The sequence below is a fragment of the Brassica oleracea genome, chromosome C5 (genome assembly GCF_000695525.1).
Source record: "Brassica oleracea var. oleracea cultivar TO1000 chromosome C5, BOL, whole genome shotgun sequence".
Classification (NCBI taxonomy): Eukaryota; Viridiplantae; Streptophyta; class Magnoliopsida; order Brassicales; family Brassicaceae; genus Brassica; species Brassica oleracea.
The window spans coordinates 2,749,124-2,768,365 of NC_027752.1; the positions used below are offsets into that span (position 1 = coordinate 2,749,124).

At 34.4% G+C, this 19,242-nt stretch overlaps 3 protein-coding genes across 5 annotated transcripts; 1 reads left to right on the top strand and 2 right to left on the bottom strand.

Moving 5' to 3' along the window:
* Positions 1–4,744: 4,744 nt before the first annotated feature.
* LOC106292642 (scarecrow-like protein 31) lies at positions 4,745–7,243 on the bottom strand. Its single transcript, XM_013728271.1, has one exon. The coding sequence runs from the start codon at positions 6,886–6,888 to the stop codon at positions 4,804–4,806; it is 2,085 nt and encodes a 694-aa protein (XP_013583725.1). The 5' UTR covers positions 6,889–7,243; the 3' UTR covers positions 4,745–4,803.
* A 6,176-nt stretch (positions 7,244–13,419) lies between these two features.
* LOC106293586 (telomere repeat-binding protein 5-like) lies at positions 13,420–16,683 on the bottom strand. Of its 3 annotated transcripts, none has more exons than XM_013729265.1 (10): positions 16,554–16,683; positions 16,001–16,146; positions 15,214–15,898; positions 15,006–15,143; positions 14,851–14,910; positions 14,687–14,766; positions 14,372–14,613; positions 14,010–14,279; positions 13,857–13,920; positions 13,420–13,754 (listed from the first exon to the last, which is right to left on the bottom strand). In XM_013729265.1, the coding sequence occupies exons 2-10, from the start codon at positions 16,079–16,081 to the stop codon at positions 13,575–13,577; spliced, it is 1,800 nt and encodes a 599-aa protein (XP_013584719.1). In that variant the 5' UTR covers positions 16,082–16,146; positions 16,554–16,683; the 3' UTR covers positions 13,420–13,574. The 3 variants fall into 3 exon arrangements, with proteins under 3 accessions (XP_013584719.1, XP_013584718.1, XP_013584720.1); XM_013729264.1 differs by having other exon boundaries at positions 14,851–14,916; XM_013729266.1 differs by having other exon boundaries at positions 13,719–13,772; positions 14,851–14,916.
* Positions 16,684–17,265: 582 nt separating this feature from the next.
* LOC106293676 (putative F-box/LRR-repeat protein 9) lies at positions 17,266–18,911 on the top strand. The gene is given in 3 exon segments (XM_013729340.1): positions 17,266–17,538; positions 17,540–17,607; positions 18,239–18,911. Coding segments are annotated over 3 exon segments (945 nt in total). The 3' UTR covers positions 18,843–18,911.
* The last annotated feature ends 331 nt before the right edge of the window (positions 18,912–19,242 follow it).

A 19,242-nucleotide genomic window follows, 5' to 3' on the forward strand; every position in this document is an offset into this window, starting at 1 on the left:
CAGATCAAATTTTACAATTCACCATTTTCTTTCCCCCTATCATTCTCGTCTCTTACCTCTTCATTTTTCATCACCCACAAAGTTAACAAGATAATTAATCAAAAATCAAAACCTGATTATTAGATCATAAGTTGTGGTTTGTGAGCTAATTAACCTTGTTTTGTCAATGTCTTTTACTGTAACTATGAGTTTCTAACTCTTTCAACAACAACCCTCTCACTTCTTGTAGGTACTTTCCATGGCGGATGGTCCATTGTAGGATTATCATCGGCGAATGGAATAAATTTCTTTAATATGTATTGGTTTTACTTTTAACCCACAAACTTTAATCAATTCGCGGATTTCTATTCTGGACATTTTGTCTAACTTGGTTACGCTGGTTCAGAAACCTCATCTACCTATACACCCATGTACACTGCCTCAACCGTACACATGTACGCTCTTCCCATCAACTACATTATATTAACCATGTTTCTACTGACTAATTCTATGAGTTATGGAAAATTGGTAACAAAATTACACATTCACAGTCCTTACAGTTTCCTACGGAGTTAGATTTTCAGAATCACTTGCTAGTACACTGCAGAACTAAGCTACGAGCTGTCCACGTGTACAACTATGTCAATTGTACATCATGGAGCTACGAGCTGTCCACATGTACAACTATGCTAAGATACAAGCTACAATTCGTATACACAAAACAACAATACACATATGTTCTAGCCAAATCAAAACATCATCCTCGAACAATCTGACCGTAGTGAATCATATATACACCAGACCTTCTTCTTCGATAGCGCATTCACTCACCTCCATCCTTCTTCTTTTTGGACATACCTATACACCCATGTACACAACCACCCGCACACATATATGTTCCTACCATCAACTAAATTATATTTTCTCTTATAAATTCATGAATTTGGCTAAAAAATTACACAACCACATGTAATTTTCTTTTTTGATTCAAGAATTTGTACACGCGGATTTAAAATTTCGAATATACCAAAAAATTATAGTTAGTCTTCCAAATTCAACAATTTGCACTCCTGGATTTATTTTGATTTCCAGAACCACTTGCTTGTACATTCCGGCACTGTGATAATAGTTGTCCACGTGTACAACTATGTCAGTTTTACAAACAATGTACACGTGCATCGCTAATAATATGTACTTGATGGAGATTATGTGTACATGTGGATACTTAACTATGCAACATTCTTAACTAGTTATTACATCTAATATGTAATATAGAAATATAAAACCTTTGATATGCAACATTCTTAACCAGTTAAGCTGAATGATAAATTAAAGTTAAGCTTAACCATTTCTTATCAAGATTATGTTGCCTAAATTACAAGTTCACCATCGTGTACATATGTTTACTTAGAGGAGAAACTCAACTACTAGTACCATTGTGTACATATGTAACATATACACAACTAATCGTTGTACACATGTGAATTGTACACATGTGAACATCTGTACATGTGTACATATATACACAAGTAATTGTTGTACACATATACACATGTACATATGTTCACATTTTTCAGTTCGACCTTTTGTATGATCTTTAGTAAATCTTGATTTTCATTAATATCTAATTACTTTTATGCAAATCGTCATTAATCTTATAATTCACATAAATCATTTTTGTTACTTTTTTTTCATTAATGGCAAAGTTGTAATTAACTCATCTTCTCCTTCATGACTTGCTTTAGGGTTTCTGCAAAATTTCACCGCCATCAACCATTGTTTCATCTTAAATCATCCAATTTTTGTGTGAAGGTCTAGGCTGCACAATTAATAAGTATGGAGTCAATCTGAAATGGTATTCAGAATCGCGGCGGAGATGAAGAGATCGTGGCTTGATTTCATGCTGAAGAGAGAGGCTCTGAGGTCGCGGCTTCTGGTGATGACAGAAGAGCGGTTCACGGCTTGCAGAGCACGACGGAGGGGACGATGCAGCGTGGAATGAGCAGGAGACATATTAAAAACTCTCTATCGGATTTCTCTTTCCCTGCTCGCTTCTTGCCGTCATTGTTTGATTCGCCTGAATCCTCCATTAAATAGTCCGACGTCAGCAACTTCGTCCGTCGATTTCTCTCCCGGAAACGCACTTTCAATTTATGAAAGAGAAATGAAAAATAATGGAAACTAATTTTTTTGAGGGACCCAAGTTTGTTTATTAAACAAATTAAACTTCTTCTCGAGACCACCACCACAACCCTGGTTTTTTTCAAAATTTGAAGCCACTAACCAACCTAACCAGAACAAAAATGTGCTTTTACTGATATGCCCATATCTGGTTTCGCTTTTGGGAGGAGAAATGAGTCTTTAACCACTTAAAAGTGTCTCAGTAGCACTATGTGCTCTATGCTGTAATAAAAACACATAAAGTGTCCATTTGTGTTAATAACTCTTTATTTATCTTAACCTATTTTCATATATTTACCGGACTAGATACCGAGCCACGGTTTGGAGTTGATTTGAATTAGAGGGACGGAGCCCACAACCTAAAACCATCCGGCCCTAAAAACTACAGGTTTGGGTTTAATTTTAAAGTCCAAAAGACTAGGTCTTTGTGCTAAGTCCATTTGGGCTTTGATATTTCGGGCTTAAGTCCGTTTGGACTAGAGCCGCCGGTTCGAAAACCCAAAATTTTATACTTTGTCTTAAATATTATTTCAAAATCATCATTAGTATTGACATATTATTTTAATATTTTTATTCAAACTCTAATAAAACAAATATAAAAGTTGTTAATGCACTTTATTATTTGTTCATTACAAATACCACATTTTAAATTTTACAATGTACTTTCTTCTTTTATGTACAACATGTTTTTTTTTTAATTTCAAAATACAAATTATGAAACGTTTGACTATGTTTATCATAAATTTTGTTCTCTTATATATTTAGTTTTAATTTATATTTGATTATTTAAATCTTATTAAATTTGGTTTATTTATAATATGTTTTAAAGTATACGAAAAAGTAAAATACATTTTTGATATTAAAGAAAAAAAATTAAACTCATTTTATATTTTAAAACAGAAAAATGAAAGTGTTTTTTTTAATAAAAACTAGATTTTGACCCGCGTTTTCAAAGCACAGAATTGTCTCTTTTTGAAATATATTTTTAACATATTATATTTATAACATGTATATTTTTCAATAAGTGTTTTTATGTTATATGTGTAGTAGTTGTTTTATATAATTAGGATGATAAGTATTGATATATAAATATAATAATGAGAAGTTTTGAAAGAGTTAAAATATTAATTGGTTTCATTTTTTTATATTATCAGGAGATAGGGAGAGTTGTTTAGGTTTTGTCGAAAACTTGTGGAATACTCTAAATCTTGGTGAGATTTTCTAGTTAATAGTAGTAATTAATAATAGTAAATTTAGTTACCAATTTAAAATCTAAGATATTATGTGAGTATTATAGACACAATATAATTATACATTGAATTTTTTTTAACCGTGAATGTAGCTTAAGCGTATATTCGTTTTCTATATTTGGTTATACATTTACTTGCACCATGATTGTAGCTAAATCGTACCTTCCATCTTTTAAGTCGGAAAATCATATAGGGAATATAATGTTGTTTCAATTATTAATACTTGCCAAAATTTAATAGTAAATTTATCTTTTTAAAATCATTACGATCGAAAAGTAGGGGATGATTTGAAAGTTTATAGTTAGAATAGATATGGTATCCAAACTATATATAAAAAAATTATATAAATTTAGATTATTGGTTGTTTTAAAAATAAATTGATTTTTAAATAAATATTGTTTTAAGAAATACGAAATATACCATAGTAACTTGTGGTCAAATATATTTATTTTAATATTTTTGATTTGAAATATTAAAATATAATGTATATATATGTGTCATCTATAGTATTGAAAATATAACTTCTCTTTTTGTATTATATTCATAATTCATAATACTTGATAATAATCTTTGAGCTATGGTTTTTTATCAAGATTGGTACGAAGTCTCTATATTAATTTCATGAATGATGACTCTCTATAAGTTAACAAAATTGGGCTGAACAATAATTTCTGTTTGGATTAAAAAAATATAGGGTTTATTCGGCAGCGGGATTAAACATGTGTGATGGGCTATAATAATCGATGGATTCTGATTGGTCATAAACTTATTGGCGACATTTAAAAAAAATGAAAAATACAATGATATTTGGTTGTAAATATATTGAAAAGACAGGTGCAGTGCTTTAATAGTGTAGAATTACATGTATTAAAACGATGGAACTGACAATAACAAATTATTTTTTGAAAAGCCCCAAAACTTGAAAAGCCCTACAACCCTATAAGAGCCGGGCCGGACTTTGAATTCTAAGTCCAAAATATTGTCTGGCCAGGCCGGGCTCAAATATTTACGGGTTTAGCGGGTTTGGATCCGGCTGAGAGAGTCCAAATTGACACCCTAATTTGAATAATATTTGATATGATGAATAACCGGTTGGGTTATAATTGAGAAGACCAAACCGGTTATAATCAATGTAAATTATAGTGAAGGCAATAATGATAATGTATCTCTTCATGTTTCATCTATCTACTAGATACAAGTTTTTAATAATCATCATAACGCTTTTGATTTATTAAACATGTAGCCTTCAACACCTAGTTTGATTTAGTTTCTGTACTAAAAATTCAGTTAACCTCTTATTGCTTTCAACATGTGATACATAAAATGTCACGTTGCAGAGCAAAGGAAAACCAACCAAGTAGAAGAAGAAACAAACAAAACATAAATACAAAAGCTAAGAAGGGACCCAACAAGAAGAAGAGAACAGGATGCGACCTTTCCAGCCCTGCAAGAACCAGTTACTATCTTCATCAAGCACAAAGTTTTTATGGTAACCCCACTTCTTCATCTTCACCCTAAACGACTCCACAAGCTCTCCCTCCACAGGCTTCTGCTTAAACCCAGCCCTCATCATCCTCACCTGCCACTGCTTGTAAGTCTCCGGCCTCTCAACCCTATCCACTCCTTCGCAAGCGATCACGTTCATCACTTCCCTCCCGTAAAACTCCCCTTCGAAATGTATCCTCTCCGGGTTCTCCTTGGAAAGAGTCGAACCAAACATGTCTAACAGCGACGAGTAATGAAACAAAGCTTCTTTGAACCTCGTCGTGAAGAACGGGGCGTTGAAAGACCCGTTGACCGTCGAGCTGAGGAACACGTCAGGCTTCATGTCTCTGATCAGTTTCAAGAACGCGTCTCTAGGACAATCCTCTTCCCCTCCCGGAGTCACGTCCCTAAGGTTCTTGAGCCTGAGAGCAGTGTTAACCGCGAGAACTTCGTTTGGTCGGATCTTGAACTCTTCCAACCGTATCGTCTCCCAGTTCCTGGACGCGATAGCGTTATACTCAAACGGAACACCGAACCGTTTGCAATACTCCGTGAGTCTCCGTCCCGTATCATCTATCCTCTCCGTAGGACGGAACCCGTTCTGAGGAATCTCTACACCCGTTATCCGTAGCTTCCTCGGCCCGGTCTTGCTTTTTGATATATTCTGTATAAACATAGGCCACTGGAAACCGTAGAGGATCCCAAAGTCTATCACGTGAAGCACGGAAGCGTCTTTCGCAGCGTCGAGAATCATCTTGTTTGAGTAGAAGTACATCAAAGTCATGAAGGGAGACGCGGACAAGAACACGTGGTAGGACTTAAGAGTCTGAGCGGCCGTTCGTTTCTTGGAGGCGATGGAGTCGTAGTAGCTCTGGATCGTGGATCCAGAGCTACCTTCGAGACGCGCCTGGAGCGCCTTGGCGAAGAAGTAAGCCAGCCTCTGGGACGCGTCGCCCAGAGGCGTGCATTGTTTCCTTATTTGTCTCAGCAAATCGTCGGCTGTGATCTTGTCCCCTGCTGAAATGGATTGCGCGCATAGAGTGAGAAGCGTGCGGAAATCAAATGTTTGGCTCTTCTTTTTGGTGCGGCCTCCTTCTTTCTTGGCGACCTGAGGCTTGCTTGAAACGCTGTCGCCTTCTTCGATGACTTGCGGATCGCTTTCGCCGTCGAGAAGGAGGACTTTGTCAAAGAGCTCTGTTAGTTTAATATCTTCGACAACCGTCAAAGCAGATTGTTTGCTGCTCCTAGCTTCCTCTAGATCTTCTTCTTCTTCTTCCCGCCGGTGACGATTTTTCCTAGCTGACAATCCTCTCTCTTCTTTCACCTCGTGATCGGGATTGAAGATCCATTGATCGGTGTTAGGAAGAAACTTGCTAGCTTCCTCAAGGCCTCTCTTGAACTGGTTAACTGAATCTGTATCAGTAAACATGCTCCCGACGAGAATCTCACTCGTTGGCTGTGTGAATCCACGCAAAGTGTTTGGTCCTTGAAACGAAATAACACCAGAATCACCAACAGCATCATCATCATACAACACTTGGCCTCCGACACTAGAATTGCTAGTACTGCTCCAGTAACTACTACCACCACCAGTAGTACTACTACTAGTAATCGAATTAGCAGGAATAGTATACGTAGATTGAGCTTGTGAGTCGCTTATGACTTGCTGCAACATTTGCTCGGTTTGTCGTAGAGCCAAAGAATCGTAGAACGTAGTCTGCTCCTCGGCGAGAGTCCCTTCCATGAGGAGCTGGTTTACGTATTTCAAGAGGGTATTCTCGGAGTCAATCTCATCAGCCGGAGGAGAGTACTGTTGTTGATGATGAAGATCAAAACCTTGATCTTGTTGTGTTGCTGGAACCCAATGATCCAAACGGAGATCGAAGTCGCTGGAGGAAGGAACACCGAAGCCGAGATTAGGATTCTGATTTGGTAAGAAACCAACATCATAATACTTGAAACCGTTGACCGTTCCAGAGAAGTTCGATTCCATAAGAGAAACCCTAGCTAGTTCACTGAACTTGATTCAAAACAGAACACAAAGATTCAGTAACGAATCTGTGTGAAGCAGATGAGAACTCGGAACAACACTTTACATTTGAAGAAGAGATGGGACAACTAGGATGCAAAAAAAGGCGTCAACTTTGCGCAACGTGAAGGCTGCGATTGGATATTGCTATGCGTGAAAGGAAGAAAGTTTCGTGGGATACGCTAGGGGGACAAGACCAGTCGTGCGATTTGTCCGAGAATTCAAAACTATTATTTGTCTGCTCCTTTTAACCTGTCTTAAGTGTTCTTATTGGTGGGCTTGGGCCCACCTCCTTTTATTTTATTCTTTTTTTTTTGGGTTTCGGTAGTGACTGTCATGTTAATTAATCAATCAACAGAAAAGTTAATAAGCTCTTACCTTTTATGACAAGTGGTTGAAATATTTATTGTTGTGGCATTAATTAAGAAGTGGCCACGATTCCAAAATTAATCTAAGTAGACGAATTCATAATAAGTAAATAACATTTCTGATTTCAACTTTATGTAGGGGTTGAAATAGTTTGGGAAGGTTCTGACTTTGACCATGTTAGATATTCTTAAAGATGCGATGAAATTAAATACAAACCATCAGTTGATGTGAATCCTATATATATAATGTATCAAATTATATTAAAATCAGGATTATTATACCATGATAGGGACATTAATACAAATCACAAGTTTTGGTCGCTTTAGATAGCCACAGTTTATCTGATTACACTAAAAATACTCTATATACTATATGTACTTATCAACTCCCGTTTTATTCTCATTTTAATGTAAAGTCAAATGTATCCTACAAAAAAAAAATCATTAATTTGATTCCAACACTTTCATGTGATGTGTAAAACTTAGGGAGCAAGATTAATAGAGATTCGTAATAGGTGGAATTGATTATTTGATTTGTACGAATTTATTAGAAATGTTGCTCATAAGTACATATTTACAAGCAAACGACTCCCGAAAATAAATAAAAAGTGAAAGATAACTATTAGTATTATACTATCTCCGTTCCCGAAAGTAAGATGTTTTAGATTTTTTTCTTGTTCCACAAAGATAGATTTTTTATATTGTTAAGGTACTTTTTTACACTTTTGAGAAACATTAATTCAGAATATTTGAATTGATTAAATTTCATTGGTGGAAAGTTATTAGAAAATGTATAATAAAGTAAAAAATAAATTAAATTATAAACATTTATTAAATTCTTAATAAACGTTCATATTCTAGAAAATCTTATTTTCAGGAAGGGAGTATAATGCACAACAAGTAACAGAAACCACATCCAGATCTGATCTCTCACAATGTCATTCTGACATATACGTTGTAACATTGTGAGATTCAGACCATTTAATATTTGTAATTTTGTACTATGATAAAACTCGAAATCGAGTGGGTGTCACGTTTGAGTACGATGATTTGTTTCTGTATCTAATTAAATACTTAACCTTTTAGGATTGTTTTGTTAATAGTTTTTTTTTCATTAGGAATCTTGGAAATAGTAGTAACGAAAGTTACTTGGATTTGATTATTTCTTATATTTTCAGAACGATGTTTCCTGGTTCAATTAATAATTGGAAACTTCAATTTAAACCACGATCGGTGTATGTCAATATGGTTTAGAGTTACAAAATAATCAAATTTCATGGAGTTTTTGCAGGTTTGAAAATTTTCATTATTTCTGATTATATCTCTTTGCCTGGAATTTACATTTAACTACAGTTTTCATAGGATATTACTACTTTTTGAGATTAATGCATCAGTATGCACAATATCTTGTAAGATTACTTGCAGCAAATTTTGTTTGTCCAAGTTACCAAAAAAAAAAAAATTGTTTGTCCCTGATGCAGTAGAGCTTTGTAAACAAGACATTTGTTGAAGTTAGTTTTTTTATTATTATACTAGATCTCGATCCGCGCGGATGTTTGTTTTCAGTTTTATATACGTAGATATTAATTTTAGATTGTTAGTAGTATACATTTTTAAAAATATAATCATATATTTAAATGTTTATATAACTATTTCAGATACAATATTTAATAATTTAATAATTTATATTTTATAGTTAATCGATTGTTTAAAACGTTATATGTATTTATTGATTCTTATTATATATTTATCTTATTGTATTTGCATTTAATTATTAAAAAAAAATTAATATATGCATAAACCACATATTTGAAAATTATTTTGTATTTGATTTATGCTAAATTATAATCCGCCTTTCAAAGCTTGATTTCTTTATTTTTTTATTTTTATACATTTTAAATAATATATTATTGTATATAGAAAAATCTTAATTTTATACATGTATTATATAGTTTGCTAATGTTAAGTCGTTTTGTCATCTTATTATATTTTTAACATGAATACATATTTAGGAAAAGTTAAATTTATAAATTTATCAATTTAATATAAATTTATCAATTTAATATAAATTTATCAGTTTAATATAAATTTATCATTTTTAGTTCAATATAATAATTTTATTTTAACATGATTGATTATATTATCTTAAATGAAATACATGTCAATTTTTATACATGTATTATATAGTTTGCTAATGTTAACCCGTCTTACCAATGTATTATATTTTTGAACATAAATATTTATAATTATGAAAATAAATTATATATAAATTTAATATAATTTTACCATATTTAGCTCATAAAAATATTTATAATCATCACCCATAACAGTGATACCAGCATACATCAAAGTCAAAATACCAAAACTGTAAAACATTATCATTTTACCATATTTACCTCAATATAATAAATTTCTTTTAATACAATTGATTATGATTATATAATAGATAAAAATATGACATAATCTTTTATTTTTTATTTTATAAACGATAACTGGATATATTAATGTATAATAATATTTTAAAACTAATTACAAAATTAGTGAAAATATTTACATATAATTTTTGAAAATTAAGATCTTGTTAAAATATTTTCAAACAGACTCTTTGACCCTTTTAAAAAATATGTTTTTATATTTAAAATGAAAAGATATCAAAAGATATTATGATTAAAGTAGTTCAAAGATTATATGTGTTATTAGTTTTAATAAAATACGTTTAATAAAATTTCTAAAGAAGATCCAAATTAAAAAAAATCACACGTAAAAAAAATCATGAGCTGCATTTTAATAGAATAGATTAGACATTAATCCGCACAACCGCACATATGTTCTTTTGTTTTTTATGTTTAACAATAATGGTTGTTTATATGTTTTAATTGTTTATAAGTTGTATTTGTTGATGATATATATTATTGGAGTTCAAATAACTGAAGTGCTATCTAGTCGAACCATCCAAAAAAAATTTGCACTCGCGCTGGTATATAAATGTGTATATACAAAATTATTTATTTAATATATTATTTATAATTTTAACAATAATTTGGACTGGATTTTACTAACCTGAAAATTTACCAATATTTTTTCAAATATTTCATTCATAGTTTTTATTAGACTGGTCAAAAAAAAAATCTACTATTTTCCTCCTAGTTGTTGTTAATTTGATCTTAAATCTTAATATATTCACACCTTGCCAATCTTTTATTAATAGAAAATGTTACACGGAGAACCTCATCATGTTCCTTTATGAAGATTAGTTTTGCATATGGAGATATCAAAAATTTCTAATCTTTATTAATTAAAAACATCACAAACGTAATTGTTTCATACCAATCTAAAGATGCAGACGATCACACCCATAACAGTGATACCAGCATACATCAAAGTCAAAATACCAAAGCTGTAAAACATTATCACTAATTGTTGTATCAAGATTCTTGCATATGTGATATACAATAGATTGTTACTTGTGCTACACATATGTGCTAGGAGAGTCGAGGAAGGTTCCACAAACACAAAGAGCATGTTCACTGATACATCAGTGCAATATTCTGTTAGTTTCAATCAGCAGATACAACTAATATAGTGAAATTATGCAATAAACAATTTTAAAATCAATATTGAAATTATGTAATAGACTTTATCAAGATCCTTGTCGAGTCTTAGTGAGCTGATTGATCGCTGGTGGGACCTTCAACCTCTGTAAGGATCGTCTTCTGCCTTTGAAGATGGACTGCCTTTGGTCATTTGAAGTAGTAAGTAAGATCCTTCTTGGGAGGAAGAGGTCCACCGATACCAAATTGCTCAGGTCTTCTCTCAAATAGAGGGTTCGTTACTCTCCTGAAAATATCAAAAACATAACAGAAACTTAAGAAAAGTAAAACCCATAAAACTTGCGAATGTACAAAAAAAAACTTAAAAACAAATTGAGATGATATTGTCTTCTTGGTAGCTACTTTCAATCCTTTCTTCAGGGCTTAAAACCAAATCGAAATCGTGGCTGACAAAACTAATCTTCATAATCAGCATCTTTCTAACATAAACACACACACACAGACCCAAATAACAAATGAGGTTCTTAACCACAAATACAAAGCATAACCAGTTTTATGTCACATATTTCTTATTACTTTTTTCATTGTCTAATTATTGTGAATTCAAGGTATAATCAAGAAACATCAAGTAATCATTGCAACACTTCATTAATCAGAATCTTAAGACATAAGTACAGAATCAAAATCAGAATTCGAAGCTTCATACATGAATCTTCAGTGTGAAGCTAAGAAACAGATTACACATCAGTCAGTTTCAGCTCTAGTGTCTTACAATCAAAGGAAAGTTAATCTCTCTCTCCAGTGTCTACATCCAATCGTTTTTTTGTGGCAAAGAGATAATCTTTGGATAGAAAAATAATATAGATATCATAAAGCTGAGAGTTGTATGCATCCACTATTACCATACAAACACACTTATGAACTTTAGACCCAAAGGACTCGAAGATAGAAGAAAAGAGAGAGTAGAATCTCAATATGGATGTAGTATGGCTATGGGGATAATACCATGCTTTAATTGCTGCTCTTTAACTGTAAACCCTAATAATAAACCTTAATTTAAACTGAAAACCCTTATCATTTAAGAAAAATGGAGAATCTGAAACGGAGAAATTGAGATTTTATCGGGAAGATCGCTTCGAATGATGAAACGGATGAGTCGACTTCAGAGCTAGAGTAGAGGTGACGGCACGGATTTTTGACCGATCGGCGTCGGATTTGAGGTTTCAGGCGAGATTCATGATGCCGAGATTTTGCTTCCTTTGAAGATTCCCTTTGACCAATCGCTCATGGAGAGAGGCGTTTGGGTTTCCTTCAATTTATGGATTATGGTTTGGGCATCGAAGCTTCTGATGATGTTCTTATGACGAGCATGGTGATGATAATGATTTCCACTGGTTTTCAGATTCCACAATCTCTGCTTCGTCTCTCAATGCTCTGGATAAACTATTTTTGTTTTCCCTTTTACGATTGTTTTATTAATAGTTTTGGAAGCAATATGTGAGTTTTGGTTAGTCATGATTAAACCAAGCATGCAGTTTATGTTTATATGATGATATATGATATATGATATATTGACTAATAGACGGTTCTCTTTTAAAAAATCACACGTAAAAAGAAATGGTGACTTCTGTTTTAATAGATAAGATATTTATGCAACATAAGCTTTGCGTGAGCATAGAATACTTTCTTATGCTATACTTATACACACGCTACGTTACAAGCGTATTATCATTCTCTAGTGTCCAAGAACCACTACCTCTTAACCTAATCCATTTATGATGGCTAGAGACTAGCCACATGAACACATCAATCCAAAAAGATTACTCAATGATGTCGACTTTTCATAAGGATGTGAAGTATTGAACCTGACACCTCTAGTAATTTATCAATTGATCCATAAGATCCTAAAGAATCTTCCCGCATATTCTTTTTTTTTTTTATTCCATTTCCTATCAACCCTAGCTTCTTTTTTAATGTTAAGGAATCTTGTATACAGTGATCTCCATGTGTGTACGAGGGAGTCACTTGATCTCCTTTTTCGCATTCATCATTTTCATTGATGCTTGTTTGTATCATTATTAATAATAACGAGTGAATAGCTATCTCAAAATGACCCAATCTTCACATTCATAATTTCTCAATGATGCTTCTTTGTACCCATTTCATCTCTACCACCTTTTTGGGTTAAAAACATACATTTCACTAGGTTTTAACCCATATATTAGCACAATAATTATACTATTATACCAGGTTTGAACCCACATGTCTATGTCTTGGTCCACATGTCTCTATTTAATGTAACAACAATGGTAGTTTATGATGTATGACCTGATCAACATATTTCGCTTTATCCACAAGCAAAATGCATCTCTATCAACCAACAAGTTATGATGATATACGAGGGATTTGTTGATAAATTCACAAATTTGAATAAAAAACTCTTTATGCAAGTTCCTGATTGAAACACCTTAAGGGTCTAAAATTTGCAAGGCAACAAAAGGAATAAACATGTTATTATTAACCAAACATTGTGACAATTACATTAGACTTCACATATCTTCATCTATATCCTTCTTCACCACATTCCATTCCTTTTTTTCCTTACACAATGAATATTTTCAAATACATAACATAACAAATAAACAAAAAAGTATATATGAAAGTAAAAAAGATCAGTTTCATCTCGCTAACGTCCATTTTCACGCCGCGAAGATAACATTTCTTTCCCAGTCTATAGACCAAGACTGGTCTCGAGCTTATGGGGTCCCTCCAGCAACTGTTGTTTCCCTTGTTGCTGGGACCAGTAGGCATGAGCCATCAGTACCCTGTCTAAGAGCTCCTGTGGAACTGGCTCACCTCTCCTTTGTTGTGGCGATATTCTTGCTGTGTGCACCAGCGTTTTCCACTTATCCTATCATTCACATCAAATCTAAATATAATAAATTCTTGCACAAGCAACATACCTCATTTACATAATGAGCGGTAAAATAAGATAATGTTCTTTTTGTTTTACCTTCAAATCGACATAAGTCCGGTGCTTTGCATTATCAAACGCTCGCAGCTTTACGTCACGCCACCTGCAGATAGATATGCACATCAATATTATTACTTTCTTGGACCATTAAGACTTTGAGTTTGGTGTAACATTAACAAATTAATCAATCACCTTCCGGTCCCAAGTCTCTCCACAGCTTGAACAAGGACCTCAACTTCTGCAACAGAGAAAGGTCTACGGATTCTGCGCTGAGCCACCTCAGACCGCTTAGGTTTCCGAGGTGGGACTACGTTTAAAGCCTGAGCATGCAGAGGAGGAGCTACAGGAATCAATGCTCTGGAGTAGACGGGTTTGGCCCTATTTGGTGCAGAGGGTTTGGAGTCAAGGTCACTTTCTACAGAGTTACTAGGTTTAGCATGTTTCCCTTGTGATGCAAGACACCTAATAGACAGACAAACACATTATGAAAATGATAATTTTAATATACATCAAATAAATACGAAGCAAACCTTAACATTTGGAGAAAGACTTACCTTGTTAGAGAGTGAGGTACATTAAATGGACGGACACAATCAGAATCTTCAGGAGACAGCGGTTTTGTGGATTGTGGAGGATTGGGCTCAAGACAAAAGCCTAAGGTGTCTGAGAGAGTGTCTAGAGAGATTCCACTCTGAAGAAGCATTTTACTGTCGTCTCTAACTTTTTTTCCATGGACAAGAACACCTATGCGTAGTCCACCTTCAAGTATGGTGGTCACAGCTTCCAACACTGTCCTCTAGTGAAGATAAGTAAAATGCTTATCATTATCCAAAAATATGAATAATTATCTTAAGCAAAAAAGTTCAAACCTTAAGCGAACCAACAGTAGCAGTCTCTGGAATTTCAATGAAAAGTTCAGGAACTTTAAATGACTTGATTCCAAGTTTCACTAAGCACATCAAAGAATATTTAACAAAGTCAATGCAAAACTCTTGAGTGATGGAAACAATAGAACCTTAAAAGAAAAAGATACCGTGAGAATCTCTTGATTGTAAAGCTGGCTGCTTCTGACAAGCTATGGTTGACATAAAACCTGAACCTTCAAAAAAAACAAAGCTCAAAGTCATTCATCAATCATCATGATGCAGCTTTGAGGTTGAAGCTTAAACTACTAGCATCTGATTATACCCTTTTTAGGTGTTTCTTCTGATTGTGAAGCTGTATAACCATCAAAGTATCTTCTTTTCTTGATTGGATATCTCCTCTCTGATCTTAAGCTTTTCAGACAAGGTTTCTTGTTGTAGTAACTAGGCTTCAGGTCTAAGTCTAAACATATTTAGAAAAAAAACATAAGTAAACCATAAACATCGTCAAAAACAACATAATATATGCTCACCTGAATTATTAACCGTTGTATCTTTCTGCTTTGAAGAGACTTTACAATACTTTGAAGCCAAAACTTTCTTTATTTTTCTATCTCCTATTCTAAGGGTTGACCTAAATGTTTTTGTTGTGTAACGTGCTGAGAAGTTTTCACCATCATCAGAGCATACCGAAGGAGGAATTGGTTTCTTGAAGCAACTACCTATATGATGCTTATCCTCGGCTACAACATTCCTTGTTAACTCTGGTTCACAATTATTTGTTAGCCTCCCATGCATTGATATCTTATCGTTAGTCTCTGACCTAAAACAAACACTCTGACCTAATTCTTGAGTGCCAAGCTTCTCCGAGGAATCAGAAGTTACACCAGAGGTAGATCCAAAATGGAAATCTTTGGGAGGGGGTGGAGATCTATCGAAGCTTTCCATTCCATGAGTTTTTGGAAGGATCTCAGAGACAAAGAATCTCCTTTCAGCATTATTGTCATGAATGTGATCACAGTTTCTCTCCTCTACCACCTTTTGAACACCGCCATAAAGCGGTTCTGTCTTAACCGCACACTGATCTTCTTCATTACCATCCCCTATGGCGTTGTTACTTGAGGAAGAAGAATTGCCACCACTTTCAAGCAGAAGGTCTCCAGCTACTGCAGCCAACAAATCGAAGGAAGATATTTGATTCTTCTTGAAAGCACTCTTCTAGCAAAATTCACAAACACAATCAGACATATCAGAGGGGAAGAACCTACAATGGTACTTAAAAAATGTTGGAAACAGACAAAAGTTTATGAATCTATTTACTCTTGGTGATCTTGTAGCTCGAGGTGTAGGAGGCACCTCATAGCCATTGAATCCATAATCAAGCCTCCTTTGCAACACCATGATTTCAAGAACAAGTTTCAGACATTCAACAAAAGGATGTAATGCTTTGTCACGGATTAATTAACCTAGACAGGAAGACAAGTTAGGTTTATTCATTAATGAGTTAGAATATTCACCAACAGATTCGATAAAGTCATTCTCACATTCTATATATGTGAACAAGCACTAAATTTCCAATTTCAGAGAGGACATTTTGTAAAACCTCGCTAGAAACCAACTCATTTCTATTACCCAAGATCTAATGCAACGTACAGTTGATGTTATAGAGTAAAATAGAGACATAGTTCAGACAGAAATTTCTATTACCAAGAAAATACATTTAGAATACATTTTCACGAAAGCAAAACACATTTCAGGTTCTGACAAACGAAGATTCAACATAGACGCCCATCCAAAAAAAACTTTTGTTATTCGCTCGTAACAGTGAAAACGCAATCTAAAATAGCAGATCGAAAACAATTAAGATTCTCACCGTTTTCTCCGAAACAAGGCAGGCGAAGTCTCTAACGAAAGGTATAAGGAAAGGCTTTTCTCTTTTTGTTTATTTTTTGTTGTCGAAGTTCTGTGAAAACGAAAAAACCCTTTTGTTTGTGTGGAAACAAGAAAAGAGTACGGGACGTGACAAAGGGCTTAAACCCCCTGGGTCTTATACCAGTAACATCGGGACGTGTCTGAAGAGCGAATAACCGGCTATTACCAGTAAAACCCCTCGTTACCCTGAAGACTTGTTCTTCTTTCTCTTTCTTGGGTGACCCACCACTGTCTCACGAACTTCCTTCCCATTCGGACACGTGGTGTCTCTATCGGATCGTGCGTCTTTTTAACCACACACATATTTCGATAAAAACGTTCAGTCACAAATGCCATTGTAAATGTTTTTCTTTTAGTCCAATCCATGTCATTCTCTTTTATTTTCATTATTGTCTTTTTCAAATTTTCATCTATTTTGTATTTTATTAAAATATTTATTTTCATAATTAGGCCCAAAACAATGAAACAAGGCTTTTTGAGTTGGTATGGATAAGTTTTTAATAGGCCTAGACCCAATATGTAGAATGATAACCCCATGTTAGTTTCGTGAATATGTAAAATCATGAGGACCAGATTGTAAAAGTTAGTTACAAACGAGGATATATATTGAAACTGCTACACTCTTGTGGATTTTGATCATCCATAGAATTAAAATGGCTTCCTCGTCGTCATCTTCTTTGTTACAAACGATGATAAAGGAAGGAGAACATAGAAACTGGGCGGATCTTCCTCCGGAACTGACGTCGTTAATTCTTCAGCGTCTTGGCGCGGTTGAGATAGTGGAAAAAGCAGAGAAAGTGTGCAGATCGTGGCGTAGCGTCTGTAAAGACCCCTCGATGTGGCGTAAAATTGAGATGCGTAGCCTTGATCCCTGGCAACACAAGTATCATGAGAAAATTTGCTGCCATGCAGTTGATCGTAGCCAAGGGCGGCTTGGTTGAGATCCATCTGTGAAACTTTTGTACTAACTCTCTCCTCAGCTACATCGCCCATAGGTTCTCTCTTGCTCTCCCTCTCTATGTTTTTTCCTGTGTGCTACTTCTAGGGTTAAGACTGAGTTTGGCCATGAAATAATTTTTTTTGACTAAAATGAAGAAAGATCTTAGACCAGTTGGATTCTAATCCAAAAATAAATGAATTACTCAAGTATAAGTATTTTTTTTACTCTAAGTGAAGAAGCCCGGCAAAGTGATGTTTTCAGGTTTCTGTACTTTATCCATTTTGGAATAGAGAACATCCACTTGATCCTATTATTGTTAGGCCACCATTATCGGGGGTTAATAGTGGGAATTTTTAGTGGGATTTTATTGCGTCACATAAGCTATGAATTAAGAATCTATTTTGGAGTGTTTCTTACACTGTTCGTGGACTTTACTTGGCGGTTCGTTTTTTAATTTTTTTTTAGACAAAAAACTAAGAAACAGTCTTCAGCAATAATGATCCTCTAAAAGTGAAGAAGCCTTAATGGTTAGCTTCAGGTTATTGGGATGCTAGGAAAAAAATATTTTGTAATAATGTTTAGCATCTTTTATCGCTCTTGTTCCTATCTTTGATTATGTTTTTAAACTTTTACACCCAACTTTTGATCAAAAAAAAAAAAAAACTTTTACACCCAACTATTTGCAGTTCAGGAAATCTTATAGGCATTAAAGTTTCAATGTGCAATCTAATAACAAGCAAGGGACTAGCCGAAGCAGTCGTGAAACTCCCATTGCTTGAAGAACTCGAGGTTTCAGACTGCTCATTTATAGGATACTGCTCATCATTAGGAGACACTCTGAAAGTTGTAGGCCAGTCTTGTCCAAATCTGACGACATTGAAAGAAAACTGTGTGGGTTACAGTCATTCTAGAGACAAGAGTGATTATGTTGCTCTAGCAATCGCTGAAACAATGCCTGGACTTCGCCACCTCCAGCTTTTTGGGAACAAATTAACGGAAGCCGGTTTAAACGCCATTCTTGATAGCTGTCCTAACCTGGAACATCTTGATTTACGCAATTGTTTCAACGTTAACCTTGCTGGGGATCTGGAGAAGCGGTGTGTCGAGAGGATCAAAGTTGTGAGACGCCCTAATGAACCGATCCATGATTACCCATTTGACGCGACCGTGAATTTAGCAGAAGATGGCTACCCTGACGACTTCTCTGATGGTAGTATACCAGAAGATGATTACAGTCACCATAGCCTCAGCGAAATTTTGGACTTTGAACTGCAGTACTTCTATGATTAAGATGATCTACGCTTCTAGTTTCGTTGGACTTTGTGTGTCCTTGTGTAATGTGTGTGACCTTTAGTAATATTGTCTTTCTAGAATATATAGACTCAAAAAATGTTTCAAATGATGTGATAGTTTCATCTTCCCTTGACTAAAGATGTTGAGTTTATTCTGCATCATCAAAGAAAGCAAAGCCTTGTGCTTATTTATCGGTGAGAATTCTACAAAATATTGCTTAAGATTGTTCAGTTTTACCAAGATTAAAACTAAGGTATGAAATAAAACCGATTTGTCTCAGTTGACAATCATAAAACTCTAGTAGACACATGAATCAACGCTTTGATCCGTGCTGACTCAAAGAATATCTGCGAAAGCTAATGAGAGGAACAGCACAAAAAGTTATGTGTAGCTGAAG